Here is a 16,060-nt window from a genome sequence, read left to right as displayed (position 1 = left end):
CCTATGGTGCAATACCTCAGTATGACCACCAGATGCCAGTAGAACTTGAAGTTCAAGGCTGAAGAGGTGGTGGCCTTCCATAATGCCGCTTTGGCATCAAGTTGCTTCTGCTTAGTTTAACATCTGCTGCATAGATGCACAATGGGAAATAATGATGTTGCTGTTAGAAATGCATGCAAATATTCTAAATGTATTTTTTAAATTTGTTGCAAGGTTGGCCAGTATTTAAGCAACACCAGATGTTTTTACTGATTTTTCTGTTTGTGTTTTGCCTGTGTTTCTTCTCACTTAAATGAAGTCTTATACCAAACCTGTGATTCCCTCCCTAGTTCAGATTCAGCGCTGGAGGTGACTCTGGACAGAAGGGACCTGGTGTATCAGCACAGGAGTCCCAAATGCAAGCAATCATGCAACAGGCTAGGGTAACCGCTCCGACATAAATGCATGCATGAGACTATTTATGAGTCTATTCCTTAGATGATTTGATTTTGTTATTGCCATATTTTTTGCTTCTACTTTTCCATTGTTTTAGGCCGTTTCACACGTGTATATTTGTATTTGTAGCACTTTTGCAGTGATTTCTAGTCATAAACAGAACACACTTGTAGTTATTATCGTATGAAACACATGTTGCCTACACTCAGCGGTAAATGCACCAAGATACTTTTGTACCGTCCCTGCAGCATCGAGCAGAACAGAATTTCTAATACTGCCGAGTTTACCATGGTACCATCTTTCTCATCATCTTTTCCTTCCCGTCTTCAGCTGGCTATGCGCGGTCCTACAGGCCCAATGGGTCTGACCGGCAGACCTGGTCCTCTGGTATGTATTTCAAATCACCTCAAGGCAAACATATACTTGCATGTCAATATATCGTTTCGTAAAGAGTTGATGTCATCCATTGTACAGAATAACATCCCTTTTTTCTTTCATTTTTTAGGGCCCACCCGGTGTATCAGGACTGAAGGGAGAGTCTGGAGACTCAGGACCCCAGGTATAAGACATTTAAATTGATACACTATTGATCTAGTGTAGTATAGAATAATTATCACAATAATATTATAATTATAAAAATATTATGTGACTATTAGTTGTGTATTTTCAGGATGGTTGCAGAGAGGGTAAATGCAGAAGAAAATTATAAAAGTTATAAAATGTTTTTCCTGTCAGGGACCACGTGGACCACTGGGATCCCCTGGACCGGGCGGAAAGCCTGGCAGAAGGGTAAGAGTTGCTAACAGCAAAGGGTGTAACATATACTGTCTGACACTCATACTGTAGATAATGTTGGGTTTCTAACTTTTAAAGTCATTTGTAATGTAAATAGTCTATATATTTTGTAATGATTTTCCTTTTTTATTTGCATAAATAGGGCCGCCCTGGAGCTGATGGTGCCAGAGGCATGCCAGGACAGACGGGAACCAAGGTGCGTCATATTCACCACCATCATGATCATCACTACTGTTTTGCCATTTTCAAATTCCTACTTCTCCAATTCCCCAGATTTCATTAAACATGTTTTTTTTGTCTTGCTCTTCAGGGAGACAGAGGATTTGACGGTCTGGCTGGACTTCCTGGTGAAAAGGGACACAGAGTAAGCAGTTTCTGGTGGTGGCAAGTATGTTTGTTTTAACGTGTGCCATAGTTGTGTCTATAATGTGTCTTTTATTCTGTAGGGTGAATCTGGCCCATCTGGACCTCCTGGCTCTCCTGGAGAGGACGGAGAGAGGGTAAGGGAAAAATAAAAAAATACAACATCACACTGTTCTTTTCTTTCCCTTTGGTTATACTGAAGAGGTGAACTTCTTCCTCTAACCAAAACCTGTTTTTCAGAGTCTCAATTTGACTTCTACCTCTACCCGTCTCCCCTTTCTCTCTCAGTATCCTCCTCAATATCAATTTTTATCCCATTCCACTTTTGTCTGCTTCTAATTTCCCCTCTCCATCCTCATTACTTAATGAAACCTAATCTCCTCTTCTTCTGCTTTTTCTGTGCCATTATCTTCTCCCCCCCCCCCCCCTCCCTGTAACTCACACTTCTCTGTTATCATTCGCTGTCTGTTCCATGTTCTGACCTGCTCTCTCTCTTTCCCAGGGAGATGATGGAGAGATCGGACCCAGGGGGCTTCCTGGTGAATCAGTGAGTGATCACACGCATTACCATTCTGTCTCGTTCCGAGAGGCTGCATGATAGATCTGAGAATGTCTGCGTGCTTCGCTCATTCTATTGTTGGGAAGTACATGCTCATCAGGTCCAGCTGTCATCTGCAGAAAATAATCATAGAAGGCAGGAAATGCAAGCAGCTCACATCAAGCTTGTTAAAAAAGGTTCCCACTCTCTCAGGCAGACATTTACCCCATGGAGGGGAGGGACAGGCCATCAGAGAGCCCTTTATGTCTCGTGTTATGATTTATTCTGTCCACTAGGGTGTGCTGTGTTGGTTTGAATTCACACTGCTGGCGCAATTTGTCTTCTTGGGTAACTGTAGCTGTGAGGCAAAGCACAGAATTTCAAATCATTGTTTGATAGGCATAGCTGTGGGCCATGAATGTATAGTGAAGAGAAAAAGACAGATTCTTTTAACTTTTCCCCCTGAAAAATATGACTCTGCACAATCCTCAAGGACGTGTTGGGAAGCTGCGTCGCTTCCTGAAGTATAAATTTGAAACTTGATTTCGCCGAGCGTGTTTAATAATTCATCCTTTCACAGACGTGATATCATTCTCAGTGTCATTACCCTTTTCCTTTTTTTTTTTCTTTTCCTAGGGACCCCGTGGTTTGCTGGGACCAAAGGGACCTCAGGGACCTCCTGGCCCCCCTGTGAGTGCCCGTCTCCTCCTCTCACCTTTTCATATTCAGCGATGCTACCTCAGATTTACTGTTTAGACGGAGAGCAGAATCCATTTTTTATCATCTCGTAGGCAACGAGGGGAGAAAGACACTGCAGACAGCGCATCTGCAGGCGGATACATTACCCAACACATATCAAACAGCATACATCACAGTAGAGCACATCACTGATTTTAAAATTCAGTATATCAGAGAAATGTGAAGTGGAGCGATGCTTGAACCCACTGCTGTTTGGATTGTTTCAATTTAATTAAAAACGGCTTGATTTGAAGTGTGCGATAGCAGGTATATAGAGATCCATTAAGTGTGACTGTTAAATACTGTGTTCATCTCGTTTTCTGCAGGGTGTTACTGGTATGGATGGGCACTCCGGACCTAAAGGAAACATTGTGAGTAAAATTGATTAAAGCTGTATGTGTGTAACCTCGATTGCTGTTGATTCTGCTCAGTTTGGTCTGATGAAGGACACGGCATACAGATAATATTGCATCGTTTGTATGCTGCGTCCTTCATCTGAAAACGAGGGAGTGTTCGTATGTATACAGCAGCGGATGGATAGTGTAACATTCAGCAGTTTTAAACAATTCTTGCCACGTCAAACTGCTGAACGACTGGGTTTTTGATCACTACAATACAACACTAGAACTTTTCTTGGATCTTTCTTTGTTATCAGTCAAACCCCAACCTGCTTACAGCCGCCTTGCTTTACTAGAGCAATAGCACAGTGGTGCATTTGTCTGTCTTGACATAATACAAATAACCACATCTGAACACTGAGAAGCACAGAGAGGGTCGTGTGGGGCTAGGATTAATCGTGTACTCATTTGACAGCGGCTTGAAGCGGTCATTCGTTAATGTTTCCATGAAACGTTTACAGTTTTAAGCGACAAATATGAAAGTATCAGAGAGCATTTAAGTCCCAAATGGAAAGAAAACACAATAAACAGCCAACAGGGAATCCAGAAAATGCACCAGCATCATCCATTAGTGTTTATTTCACCCTCCAAATCCACAATACTGCCTCTCGAGTCCTCTCGCTGTCTCTTCTCTGAACTCGCAAACACTCACACAGCTTTACAATCAGAGGACACTTAGCAGATACAAAAGGATGGACTGGCTGTATTTAGATCCATTTGAGCAGTCCGCCACTGATAGTTGTATTTTAGCAGGTCAATTTCGGGGTAGCGTCTGCCCATAATGAGAAAATACCTGAAAAAAAAGGCAGCTTGTCTGCTCTCTGGTGCAGCGTAATTGATAGCCAGTTTTTTCTCAGAGGGAAGCTGTTTAGTGTTTTGTGCCTCAGCGGTTTGTTTCATTAGGGAAGGTGAGCGAACGTGTACTATGTATGTGTATGTCTTTTGCCTCGAGCCAGAGCAAGATATTGGGCTATTTGTTCAAATGTTATGGTCTATTTAGCTATCAGAAGCTAATAATCCTAGCGATTCGCTGTTGGGCAGCTTTAAATTTCTATCCGTCTCCCGCAACATTTTAAATTTTTATGGACCATATGGAGTAACAGTAACTCTTCTCTGTCACATGGGACATTTTACTCATGTAAATCAAGTCATCTGTTTTTGCAGTTATAATCAGATTTTTCTAAAAATGAGCTGTATGTCTTCTTCAGGGTCCTCAAGGAGAACCAGGACCTCCTGGACAGCAAGGCAATCCAGGCGCGCAGGTCAGTGTTAAACAGGTCGTCTTGACATTTGATATTCTTCTCCTCCATTAAAACGAAATGTTCTTAGCATTTTGTGCCTCCTCCGTAGGGACTTCCAGGGCCACAGGGAGCCATCGGCGGTCCGGGAGAGAAGGTGAGATACCACTGATGACTGTGTCACGTCTCTACAGTAAACTGTATTTAAATAAAATGCACGCGGTGTCTGGTTTGAAAGGTGAGGCCTAGGGACGGACACCAGGTACTGTAGTGAAATAACAGTTTGAATTGAAGTCTTTGGGAAAATTAGCCTACGTCTCATTATGTCAGATCTTGAAGGAGTCAGTTTTGTAAATGATGTTCCCATTAATAGGAACATGGATAATAAAGCACAGCACATGAATCGACACTAGTGTGAAACCCAGGTTTCAAACACTGACATGGCCCAGTCAAATTGCAAATCTTGAGGTTTCAAAACCTTAGACTATAGAGTCTATGGTCTAAGGAAACAAAAATACTGATAACTTGATTAAATATCCAGTCACACGCTGCTAACACAGCCACCACGCCCAATTTAGGATGAAGTGCATTGCAGGGACACCATGTCCACTCAAGCCAGGTGACCGACCTTTGACATCCTGGTTAGAAGACGACCCACCCTAACACCCAGAGTCACAACCACCCCGTTTGTTCGCTCGTTCACACGAGCTGAAAACAAAGTTTCTGTCAGTTCGAATAGAATTCTCCTCACTTTTATTTGTGCAAGACTAAATCACAATATACATTATCCCGAGGCACTCTGCGGGGGAAGACCGGGACCTCGCAATCACGGTCCAATCAATTAGCGTGTACTTCGGCAGCTCTTCAGGTGCCAATCAGTTACACAATAATGTGAGCCCAGACCTAAAAAAAACCCCCACCGACAGATTTTAATCGAGTTCTCTAACTAAATCACATCTTCCCAGCATATGCGGCAGCCACTCAGTTTACCACTGAACAGCTGGAATGTTGTATTGTTTTCCCTGATTACAAAAGGAAATGATATTCCTGAAATAGTTGTGTGAAACCGGTGCTAAAGTTAAAGAATAAATAAGTAAGCAATGAGAAGAAATTTTACACCCTGCCGTTAAATTGATCGACATTTTTACTCACCACTCTAATGGATCATATTTTCATTTCCCGGTGATTGAATCCAACACATTTCTCTAGCTTTATCTTCCACTGTTAAACAGTTTGTTTATCAGTAGATGTTTTTTTTTTGGCATTTGACAAAAAACCTACCTATACCTGCTAAGCACCAACAGTGCATACTCTGTGCCTCCCCACAGAGGCACCAGCCTGACCATACACTGTTGTTTTGACAGACTCTATTTCTTTGACACATACCCTTCGATTTCCTTTACTTATCCATACGTGATGTCTTATTTGCCCTGACATCTTGACGTCTTGTCGTCCATCCAGGGACCCACTGGAAAGCCAGGCTTGCCAGGAATGCCAGGAGCCGACGGTCCACCAGTGAGTTGATAGACCCGAGTGAAACAGCTTCTCCTTTTCTCCCCCCCCTCTCTCTCTCTATCTGTCTTACTTTTAAAAATCTTTGTCATCAGCAAAACATATCCACATGCAGTGCATCCAGTTTTAATGCTCGAGAACCCCTTAACACGTTCTTGGCATACTGAGATCGACAAGTGTCACGCACAAAGCGTCGCCGCAGATGTGTAACAGTGTATAATTTGCACATGCACACACACACGGCGCAGGAGACACAGCTGTGTCCTGGCAGGCACAAGGTAGCCTCTATGAAAGGCTGTGAGATATGAATTACCGTACTTTGGGATGGGGGGGAAAGACTTGAGGAGATGGTTTTTGAAATGAGAGATTCAGTGAAAGAGTGTTGGAGAATGCACCTTCAATCAGCTGCAGTCTTTTCTCTCGCCCTCAATACTATCTTCCTCTCTGTCCTCTCTATTGTCCGTTTCCTTCTCCTTCCTCTTTCACATCACTAAAAACCCATCAGAGTTTTGCTGAGCTCCTTTGTCTCATGAGGATGAAATCAATTTCCTTTCAACCCCATTTTTTTTTTCTTCCTGTGGACATCCACGTGTGTATTGCATGAGTGTGTGTGTTTTGCCGTCTTTGAGATTTGTACAATACCTTGCACGCACCGAAGGTTCAGTCATGGCTCTCAGTGCCCAGTAATAGCCGGCAGCGCCTCCATAATGTGCACCGAGGATAAAACTATAAAAGGTTTTCATTCCAATTTTCCAGTTTAATATGTCCTCCAATCGTTTCGGTTATAGGCGGCTGTTGTAGTATTTATGGCGGTAATTATCCTGAGATGAGATGCGATAATATTTCTCTTAATCATTCACAGGGTCACCCTGGAAAAGAGGGGCCTAATGGAGAGAAAGGACACTTGGTAAGTTTTAGCTCTGCCACCGTATCCATTATATCTGTAGTCGTTATTACCTGAAGTTTTTCTTCATTGATGCAACACAAGCAACACATAACATAAAGTGATGTATACACAGTGACACGTGTGTAACAATGTCATGCCAGTGAGAATTACACATTGTCCTTTTAGTGCAGTATAGATGACATAGTTTGTTATTGCACATTATCAGCATATATTGCCCTTCATGTAGTGTAGAAATGACTCTAGCTGTTGATGTTTGAAGCTCTGATCGAATCCTCTTTGCCCCAGGGTCCCGCTGGCCCTCAAGGACCCCTTGGTTATCCAGGAACCCGTGGCGTGAAGGTGAGTTAAACGTCATCCGTTGACATTCCCCAGTATAATAATGTTCTTGTGCTTCTCCATGTAGTCTAATAGCTTCCCTCGTCTCATTAAGTTAAGAAAAAAAAGTTGAATTATTATTTTCAAGGTCTGCTCAGCCAAAAATACAATCAAAATAAAGCTATTAATTACAGTCCAGTCAAAGAGGAACTGTATTAACTGGATACATTGCCCCCTTAAAAACTCCCAAGTGGCCATCGAATCAAAGATGAGCTCAGGAAAGTCAACTTTTCCCCACATATTGCATCATTTGGCTCTAGTAAAACTGGGCCTGCATGGTGACGGCTCAAACGGCAGATCCCTTCTCTCTCTCTCTTTTTTTTTTTTTCTGTGTCTGCTTTCATTAGAAGCTGATGAAACTGTGACAAATGAAATCCCATCAAATGCACTAATGTCTGGTAAAAGGGTGTGACTGATCCAGTCATTAAAGCTTCCACTGGGGGGGAGGAGGGCGCTCATGCAAAGCCTTCTTAGCTAATATAGCGCCTTGTGTTACAAGGCACATAGTGAGAAGTGTCCACTCCGCTAAGGGAAGGATGCAGACGAAACACATTTTTTTTTTGCAAATGCATCCATCGCAGGGTGCGAAATAGTGACAGATCGGTTGCGTCAGATAAGTTCTGTGACCTTGTTGTACGCCTTATCACAGAGAAAACTGTAGCTGTCACAGTGGTGGTGAATATCCTGCTGTCACAGTGGGACATATTACTGTATATTCCAACCCCCTCCTTTGTATGATGTGCACTCTATCGGCATGTAATGTCTGTTTGCTCTTGCATCACAGGGAGCCGATGGTGTGCGCGGTCTTAAGGGGAACAAGGGTGAAAAGGTAAGAATGCTTTTATTGTTGACTCAGACTGTGTGAAAGCCAGACAACCTTTTTTTTTTTTTTTTTAATCATTAAAAATTCTACTGGATTCGACATTTACTGATGATGTCGAGAGCAGTGGTGTTGGGAAGACTTTCATGAAAGGCTTCATGCTAATGATAATCTCAGTGAAATCCTTTACAAGTCCTGGTACAGACCAAAAATGCAATCAAGTTTCTATGGCAACAGGAGGATCTTACCAACCTCGACTCCATATCTGTGTGAATGAGTACAAAGACAAATGGTTTCTACATCTGTATGATTCAATTATCTCTCCTTCATTACATCCTCACCTTATTTTATTTTTTATTTTTATTTTTTTGCAAGGGAGAAGACGGCTTCACCGGCTTCAAGGGAGACATGGGTATCAAGGGTGACAGGGTAAGTCGTCTTTGTTTGCTGTACGTGTCAATCACGTCTCCAGGAATTATCTTCAGTGAATTAAACCTGTGTTTATACGAGGAGCCAATTTAAAAAAAAAAAAAAAAAAAAAAGGGTGACACACCGTCGCAAATCCCAATTTAAATCAGGATGAGAGCAAATTTGTGCGTAATAAAATGTTTCTAATTATTTTACAGCAAAGTAAACCTTTCATTTCATTTCCTATAATGCATGCATTTACATTTAACACACAAAAATATATATGTTGCTATAACTTGCAGGGAAAACCCTTTATGAAACTGCGAGTCAGGAAATAATTATTCTGAACAACAGTGTGCTGTATTTTCACTTTATTGTGGATTTGTCACTATGCGTGACCCCGTGATGTCCAAATATACAAGGGAACAAAAAAAAAAAGACAACAGTTCTCATGATGCCATGCTGCATCTACCAAGGTTATTGTTTTAATTGAGACCTTTAGCGGCACAAATTATTTCCTGTATATTTAAGTAAATGGCTGAGAAAAACATTTGCACATTTATTTGGCAACCCATCTGTGAGTCCTGACCCAGATGACCAGCGTCTGCATTCCGATTTGTTTTCCCTTGCTTGTGTTTGACATTTACTCGTTTGCCCCCTATGGGCCAATGTCTCTCTGACTCCAGTGGAATTGTGGGTACTGAGCAAACATAAGGTGTTGTTCTGATTACCAGCTGTTACTGTGTGCCGGCGTTAATGTGTTTACACGAGCGGTTTTTTCGATTGCTTTCTAAATCCCCCCGATGCCCCTTTCCAGTCAGCTCAGTAACCTCGGCAGCTTTAAGACCCAAGTTTGACAGGTTCACCTATCAACCGCTCCCGTTTTCAAAACTGCATTAGGGATTTACTCTGTCAAGGCATCCCGCCGTTTTACAGTGAGGAGCATAACTTTCACCAGGCCCTACTTCAAACATCAAACCAACAATCCCCGAGGAGGCCGTCTACAGCCGAGTGGAGAAAGGAAAGGGAAATCAATGGCACTTTAAACCCCCTTTAAACCCAAGAGAGGGACACGGAGCTCCAGCCTGGTTCCTCTGGAGATGTAGCGCATTCAGATGAAAGCAAAGATTTGAGGAGGCCCTCTGCTCTGGAGGAGACACGCATGGACTAGAATCTAAATGACTAAAATGCTCCGTGTGTGCGTGTGCTCAATTTAAAGTGTCGGCTTTGATGAGCTTGCAAGTGCGAGTAGAGTCCTGTTTTGCTTGATGCTGTTTTATGTGCGCACATGCACTTTGCGCTCCCTTTAACTAAATACCTTCCACGCACGCCACTGGGTCTCCACCGCGGCGACTGGTTGTCAGAGCAAGTTTGTACTCCATCATTTAGTATGTGTCCTGCTTGAAGAACAGCGCGCTTTGCGGAGAGAAGACATAATAGGACGGCTAACTGCTCTGAGAGGCAGGCGGCAAAGGGAGAGAACATAGCCTGACTTGACTCTTTAAACAACTTCACACTCTGTTTTGAAAGGGCGATGTGAGTCACCCAGAATGAACAGACATTTTTTTTTTGTAAGAGGCAAAATAAAATCTCAACCATTTGTTGTGACCCTAAATGCAAAGGGAAACAAAGTCTCCTTTAAAAAGGCCCAGTGTCTAAGAATTAGTGACATCTACTGGTTAGAGTGCAGATTGCAATAAACTGAGAACACCGATAGCCTTCGCATGCCAAAAAGGATGTAAACACTTATTTGTGTATGCTCCAGGCTCATGTAAATGGAGGAATGTGTAATTTAGGTTTCAAAATGAAACTGGGGCTTCTGTAGTCACATGGTAGGGCAAGATGGCAGCCTCGGTAAAACAAGGACCTTGCCTAAAGAACATAAAATTCCTTTTAAAAGAGATTATACACACATATATATATATATATGTATATAAACATACTCATGGGTAGGACGTTCAATTCTGCCAATAAACCCTTCTAAATGTCACAACACTGGACCTTTCAGGATTACTATGTGAGATTCAGTGACAAGTGTGTGGTCAGACCTAATCATAACAATGGTTCTAATATAAGTCAGTTAATATTTGTTGCTATGTGCTTCTTGTGTTTTCCAGGGAGAGCTCGGACCAGCAGGACCCAGAGGAGAGGACGGTCCAGAGGGACCAAAGGGTCGCTCGGGTCTCCCGGGAGATGCCGGTCCTCTCGGCACATCCGGTGAGAAGGTAAGCTCTTCTTTTTTTGTTCCTCACTATTCTCTGTGTTTCTGTTAACTGAGCTTTGTGTCGTGTTGTATGATCGGGCATAGTTTGATGTAGGACGATGATCTCAGCGGGGCTTAACAATGAAAATTGTTTTACCGATACCGAAAAACCAATTTTTCCACCGCTGCTGCTGCTGCTGCTGCTCTTAAACCAACTGGGAGAATAAAATGCATTCAGCTCTCATTATTGAAAAGTGTCGCAGACAATATTGAACGCATTTTTCTTGTTAGGAAGAAAAAACAATCACTCATTGTTCTATGTAATGCGGCCTCTCACTAAAAGCTATCAACTCAAACAGATGTTGGATATCATTTGCAAAATAACGCGAGTGGGATGTAGCGACTCGCGAGCCATGATGTGCACTAAGTGTGTCATCGCTCCTCATCGTGAAGCTGAAATGTACATTTTATTTGCATTGTCGCTGCTGTACATCAACAGCACAGATGTACACAGTTTGTGTGTGGATCGCACACGATATAAAAGCTGAGCCATTATATATATATTTACAAACTGCAACAACCAGCATCCGCACTCTGAGCAGGTTCTTGCGAAATGCTGCTCCTCGTCTTTATATTGATGCAGCTTTTACTGCTGTGATAAGACTGAAGGGAACATTTGCATTCACTACTCGTGGAGTATAAAGCAGGACTTGTGTTGTTTTAAGTAGACAACATCGTCATTCCAAACAACATTGCACACCTCCCACTGATAATTCGATTGCCCTTTATGTTCATTATCAACAATGCATACTTTTCAAATAGAAATGTGATGCACAAATCACACAGTGGCTGCAGTTCGGAATATACAAGCAGCTCATCTGACCTGGGATTGATAGTTGACTGCGGCTGGTTTTAATGCTTTGACAAATCAGTCAAACTAACCATCTTTCACTCTTTTCTTGACTACTGCTCTGTTTTTGGTCGTTCAGTGTTCTAATGTCCATTAAAAATATGTAATACACACATGTTGGAACGCAATTCACATCTTCCAATTGTTCTCGCATTAGCATATAGAGTGGTTAATATTTTGATGGTATTTCTTACGGTAACGCTCTATTGAATAATATACCGAAGTTGAAGCTCGACTTAATAAATGATCGCTTATCACGCAACAAACTTTCAAAACAAATTACTTGATTGTTCGTGTACAAAGTCACATAAACAAATATAGTTTCATATTTAGATGTATTCGTAAAAAAAGCATACAGCTGAATTCACAGGGATGTTCCTTTGCATAGTTTGAATAAATGCTCTTTATCAAGCTGTTGAACATTGCATTATGGGAACTGTAGGAACCAGGACTGGTGGAGCTCGAGTTACATTAGAAGAGTCGGGATGTTTAAGTCCTGCTGAATCAAATGTGACATTGACTACGAAGTGTATGATAGTGTAGTTATCAATATCTGCCTCTTTAAATCCTCTAAACACGTTTCTCATTTACAGGGTAAACTTGGAGTTCCTGGATTGCCAGGATACCCAGGAAGACAAGGACCAAAGGTAAGTGGTAACATAACTAAAAAGAATGAACCAATTTCAGTGGAGTAAAAAAAATAAAATTATTTGGTCAAATTTGATTGTTAAAATCAATGTGGTATTGCTCAGTAACATTTTTGCTTTTCACTTTTATTTATCCAGGAAATATCCATTGAGATTCATTTATTTTTCCAAGGATGTCCTGGCATAAATGAGCAACAGCACATTTTGCAAAAATATAAAACGAACAATGAAAAACATGGAACAAGGATGATGCCAGTAACAATTTATTAGAATTATAACTGAACCTTAAAAATCTACCAGAAGAATTGCAATTAAATATCAAATCAGAAGAGCATCAAATCAAATCAATGTGCGTACAAAACATGTAAGGGCTGCTTTGGTTTAATTTTTTTGAACAGTTCATCCATTCGACTCTGAGGCTAAGCCACAGTCTGATTACTGGACATGGCTTTAAGCTCCCTGATCAAAGGGAAGGGAATTAAATATGCTTTCTGGTGTCAGCACTCAGCTCCTGATACAACAACAATAAAGCTTGTATTTAGAGTGCACCCCGGTCTTCTGTTGCATATAATAAGCCCTGGATATCTCTGTAAATAAACAAGCAATTTAATATTAAAAGGATTTTTTTTACTCCCAGATGATTAATTGCCTTTTTTTTTTTGGTCCTGCACACAGGGATCTCAGGGTTTCCAAGGTTTCCCTGGCGCCAATGGAGAGAAAGGAACTCGGGTATGTCAGATTGACTTCTTATTATTCTTCTCATTCCTACAAAGGGTTGGATCGATACTGGCATAGCAGTGGAGACATTCTCCTGTCCCAGATTTAGATTTATCAACCTGGAGGAAGTTGCATGGCTCTAAAATAAAGATTTTTTTTTTTCCCCACCACCACCAAGAACTGAAAGACGATTGCATTCACTCTTCATTGCCACTTACACAACTCATTTCATACCACCAAAAGCATTGTTTATCACTTTGTGGTCATTGAGCAATGTTTCATTTTCTCCGTTTAAGGGATGGGCCATTAGCTTGCCTGTAAGAATAATGGTTTGTCACCGCGAATGCAGCACGGGGCGCGCAAAGCGTTTAATCTTCACAAAAAACATTTGTGAAGCTTATGAAACCAAGCTGCCAGACAGAAAGGAAAACAGTGCTATTAAAAGGGTTTCACGGTACTTGTTTAGAAACCTAAAAGCCACACTAGAGATTTAATAGTGGTTTCTCATTAATGTTGTATGCAGGTTCTGTAATTGCATCATTATATTGTGCCGTATTGTTTGTTAAAACTGTCTCATTTAGAGTGAGTAATGGATGCAGCTTAAGTGATGATGAAGTGATCATTTTGGAAAAGGCAATTTGTAATCGATGATAAAAGGCCCAATTCGGGAGGAATCGTCCTTCAAATGTTGCCGTCTGTTAACGTGATATTAAACTCTGATCGAGGATGCAGCCTCGTAAGGATGGGAGCGGTACTCCTTTGATCACTGTGTGTGTTCTGTGTGTCCACAGGGAACAGCAGGAAAGCCTGGCCCACGCGGACAGAGAGGACCAACGGTTAGTCTTACTCAGCAGACTCGTGCTCATATACAGATGGCAAAACTTGGCACCTGATTGAAAGTGGGGAGGGTTCAACCTGGGAATTCTTTTTAGGTCACAAATTTAATTGAATTCTCACTTTATGTGATTTTAATCACCTTTTTCTTTTCGTCCAAGGGTCCTCGAGGAGAGAGAGGGCCAAAAGGACCAACAGGCAAAGCTGGACCAAAGGTAAGTGAAATATTTCACTGACAGTTATTTATATTTATTTTTTTTCTATACTAGTGCAGTGCCCGTAGGAAAATGTATTCTAATAGTGGGAGCTGAAGAAGATGTTTCAGTTGGCTGACAGTCACAACAGCTAGCGATGCTAATCGAAAAAATGACAACATTTGCGTCGTAATGAAGTTGCACAGTGTTTGTATTATGTTAGCCCTACGCTAATGCTAATCATAGCCCCTTTGGAAACAGGTTCGCCAAGTTAGCCGCAAAGTAGTAGCATAGCATGCTAATGCAAAATAAGTATGCGCTCGCGTATCGGTGAATGGACACCTCATTGTGTCAGTATATAACACCATGTTCTGTGGTGAACCGTGTGAAAAATGTCTCACCCACCGCGAGGTCAGCCTTTTCACTCCCACCTCCCTGCTCCAGACAGCGCAGCTGCTGCTGATGAGCCGCTGCCTGCCTGGTGTAGCGTGATATATCAGGGAAAATTACAATTTCTCCCATTGGGCCATGCTCAACCCATATCCAAAGTCTTAGGGCGATCTGACTAACGGTCAGCGAGATATGCCCATCACAGACACAACTTGCTTTATAGATATATTGTGTACCATTTTATATCCTCTTTTTCTACCTGTAGGGTAACTCAGGAAATGATGGCCCACCAGGACCTCCCGGTGAGAGGGTACGTATTATCGATCATCTATGGCCATTTTAGCCTGCTAACATGTGACAGTGTCTATAAGCGTTGTGTCTAATCATTGACTCTAATCGTCTCTAGGGTTTGCCAGGACCTCAGGGACCAACAGGTTTCCCCGGACCAAAGGGTCCTCCCGTAAGTCTAAACTCACTACATACACGACACTTGTACTGCATCCCATCCAGTTTAACCATGGAAATGTGCCGTTTATTTTTTTCCTCTCAGGGACCTGCAGGTAAAGACGGACTGCCAGGACATCCCGGACAGAGAGGAGAAACCGTGAGTAAACTGCTCCGATTACCCAGCTCTTTACTTTTTGTCCCAACCGACAAGAATTGTCGATTGATATTTTTTTTGTTGTCGTTTCTCTCCTTTGTATTAAACAGGGATTCCAAGGCAAGAGTGGACCTCCTGGTCCTCCAGGTGTTGTGGGACCTCAGGTGAGTCGACCATCCCTTCACAGGCATCAGTAATGCTTTTGACTGACGGTTGAAAAGATTTGGTTGCAAATCAGCATTTGAGTTATTTCAAATCTCTGTCTTAGATGGGTTTCCATCAACCTGTTTTGTTGAGTTTTAATTTGAAATATTGCATATGAAATCTAATTAAAAATTTGAATACATTTTTGCATACAAGTGCAATGAAAGCAGATGCAGCGAATAAAATATGATTTACAGTGGAGTCACACAAGGCGTCGGCTGTAATGCTTGATTGTTGGCAAGCCTGACGCTTGGTGCTATCAGAGGTCGCTATTAGAGCAGTCTCCGTCATGGTTAACTGCAAAGCGAGAGTTCCTAATGTTGCTTAAGTGATGGTGATTGTGGTGTCGGCCATGTCTACTACCGTTTGGTGCACTATGTCCAACAACAACAAAAAAAACATCGGCAATGTGGAGAACAATCTTGTTTGAGAGCTGTGCAGTATTTACGCTGAACACATAAATAGGATTTGAATGAATTATTCGTGACCATGTTCTTTCTTCAGTAGCACGAGAAATTCGAACATCCTTTTTGGATTTGACTTTGCCGATTTTGCTCACAGTGTCCCGTCTGCCACCATCTCACTGTAGCTTTGCAGCTTCACACCTCCTCTGCAGTAAAGTTGTTGTTGTTGTAGCACCCATCATTTTAAGTTTCATATTTTTTGAATCCCAATCGTAGGGACCAACAGGTGAGACTGGACCAATGGGAGATCGGGGCCACCCTGGACCCCCAGGCCCACCTGGTGAGCAGGGTCTACCTGGAGCTGCAGGGAAAGAAGGAGCCAAGGTGAAACCAGAAGCCCTGTTTCTATTTTTTTTTTTTAACATCAGC

The 16,060-nt window shown here is 42.0% G+C and overlaps 1 protein-coding gene across 2 annotated transcripts in view; it reads left to right on the top strand.

The window, feature by feature from the left end:
• col5a1 (procollagen, type V, alpha 1) overlaps window positions 1–16,060 on the top strand; it is a 53,289-nt gene that overhangs the window by 17,866 nt on the left and 19,363 nt on the right. For both annotated transcript variants that reach the window (XM_083890626.1, XM_083890625.1), the window contains exons 11-37: window positions 330–422; window positions 766–822; window positions 941–994; window positions 1,171–1,224; window positions 1,373–1,426; window positions 1,541–1,594; window positions 1,677–1,730; window positions 2,096–2,140; window positions 2,768–2,821; window positions 3,196–3,240; window positions 4,476–4,529; window positions 4,618–4,662; window positions 5,967–6,020; window positions 6,880–6,924; window positions 7,210–7,263; window positions 8,084–8,128; window positions 8,495–8,548; window positions 10,645–10,752; window positions 12,234–12,287; window positions 12,963–13,016; window positions 13,796–13,840; window positions 14,000–14,053; window positions 14,688–14,732; window positions 14,829–14,882; window positions 14,973–15,026; window positions 15,134–15,187; window positions 15,908–16,015. In XM_083890626.1, coding sequence (XP_083746752.1) covers window positions 330–422; window positions 766–822; window positions 941–994; window positions 1,171–1,224; window positions 1,373–1,426; window positions 1,541–1,594; window positions 1,677–1,730; window positions 2,096–2,140; window positions 2,768–2,821; window positions 3,196–3,240; window positions 4,476–4,529; window positions 4,618–4,662; window positions 5,967–6,020; window positions 6,880–6,924; window positions 7,210–7,263; window positions 8,084–8,128; window positions 8,495–8,548; window positions 10,645–10,752; window positions 12,234–12,287; window positions 12,963–13,016; window positions 13,796–13,840; window positions 14,000–14,053; window positions 14,688–14,732; window positions 14,829–14,882; window positions 14,973–15,026; window positions 15,134–15,187; window positions 15,908–16,015 — 1,545 coding nt within the window. The remainder of the gene's footprint in view (window positions 1–329; window positions 423–765; window positions 823–940; window positions 995–1,170; window positions 1,225–1,372; window positions 1,427–1,540; window positions 1,595–1,676; window positions 1,731–2,095; window positions 2,141–2,767; window positions 2,822–3,195; window positions 3,241–4,475; window positions 4,530–4,617; window positions 4,663–5,966; window positions 6,021–6,879; window positions 6,925–7,209; window positions 7,264–8,083; window positions 8,129–8,494; window positions 8,549–10,644; window positions 10,753–12,233; window positions 12,288–12,962; window positions 13,017–13,795; window positions 13,841–13,999; window positions 14,054–14,687; window positions 14,733–14,828; window positions 14,883–14,972; window positions 15,027–15,133; window positions 15,188–15,907; window positions 16,016–16,060) is intronic.

This window comes from Microchirus variegatus, assembly GCF_963457635.1.
Source record: "Microchirus variegatus genome assembly, chromosome: 1".
Taxonomy (NCBI): Eukaryota; Metazoa; Chordata; class Actinopteri; order Pleuronectiformes; family Soleidae; genus Microchirus; species Microchirus variegatus.
This window is presented reverse-complemented; position numbering and strand designations above follow the sequence as displayed.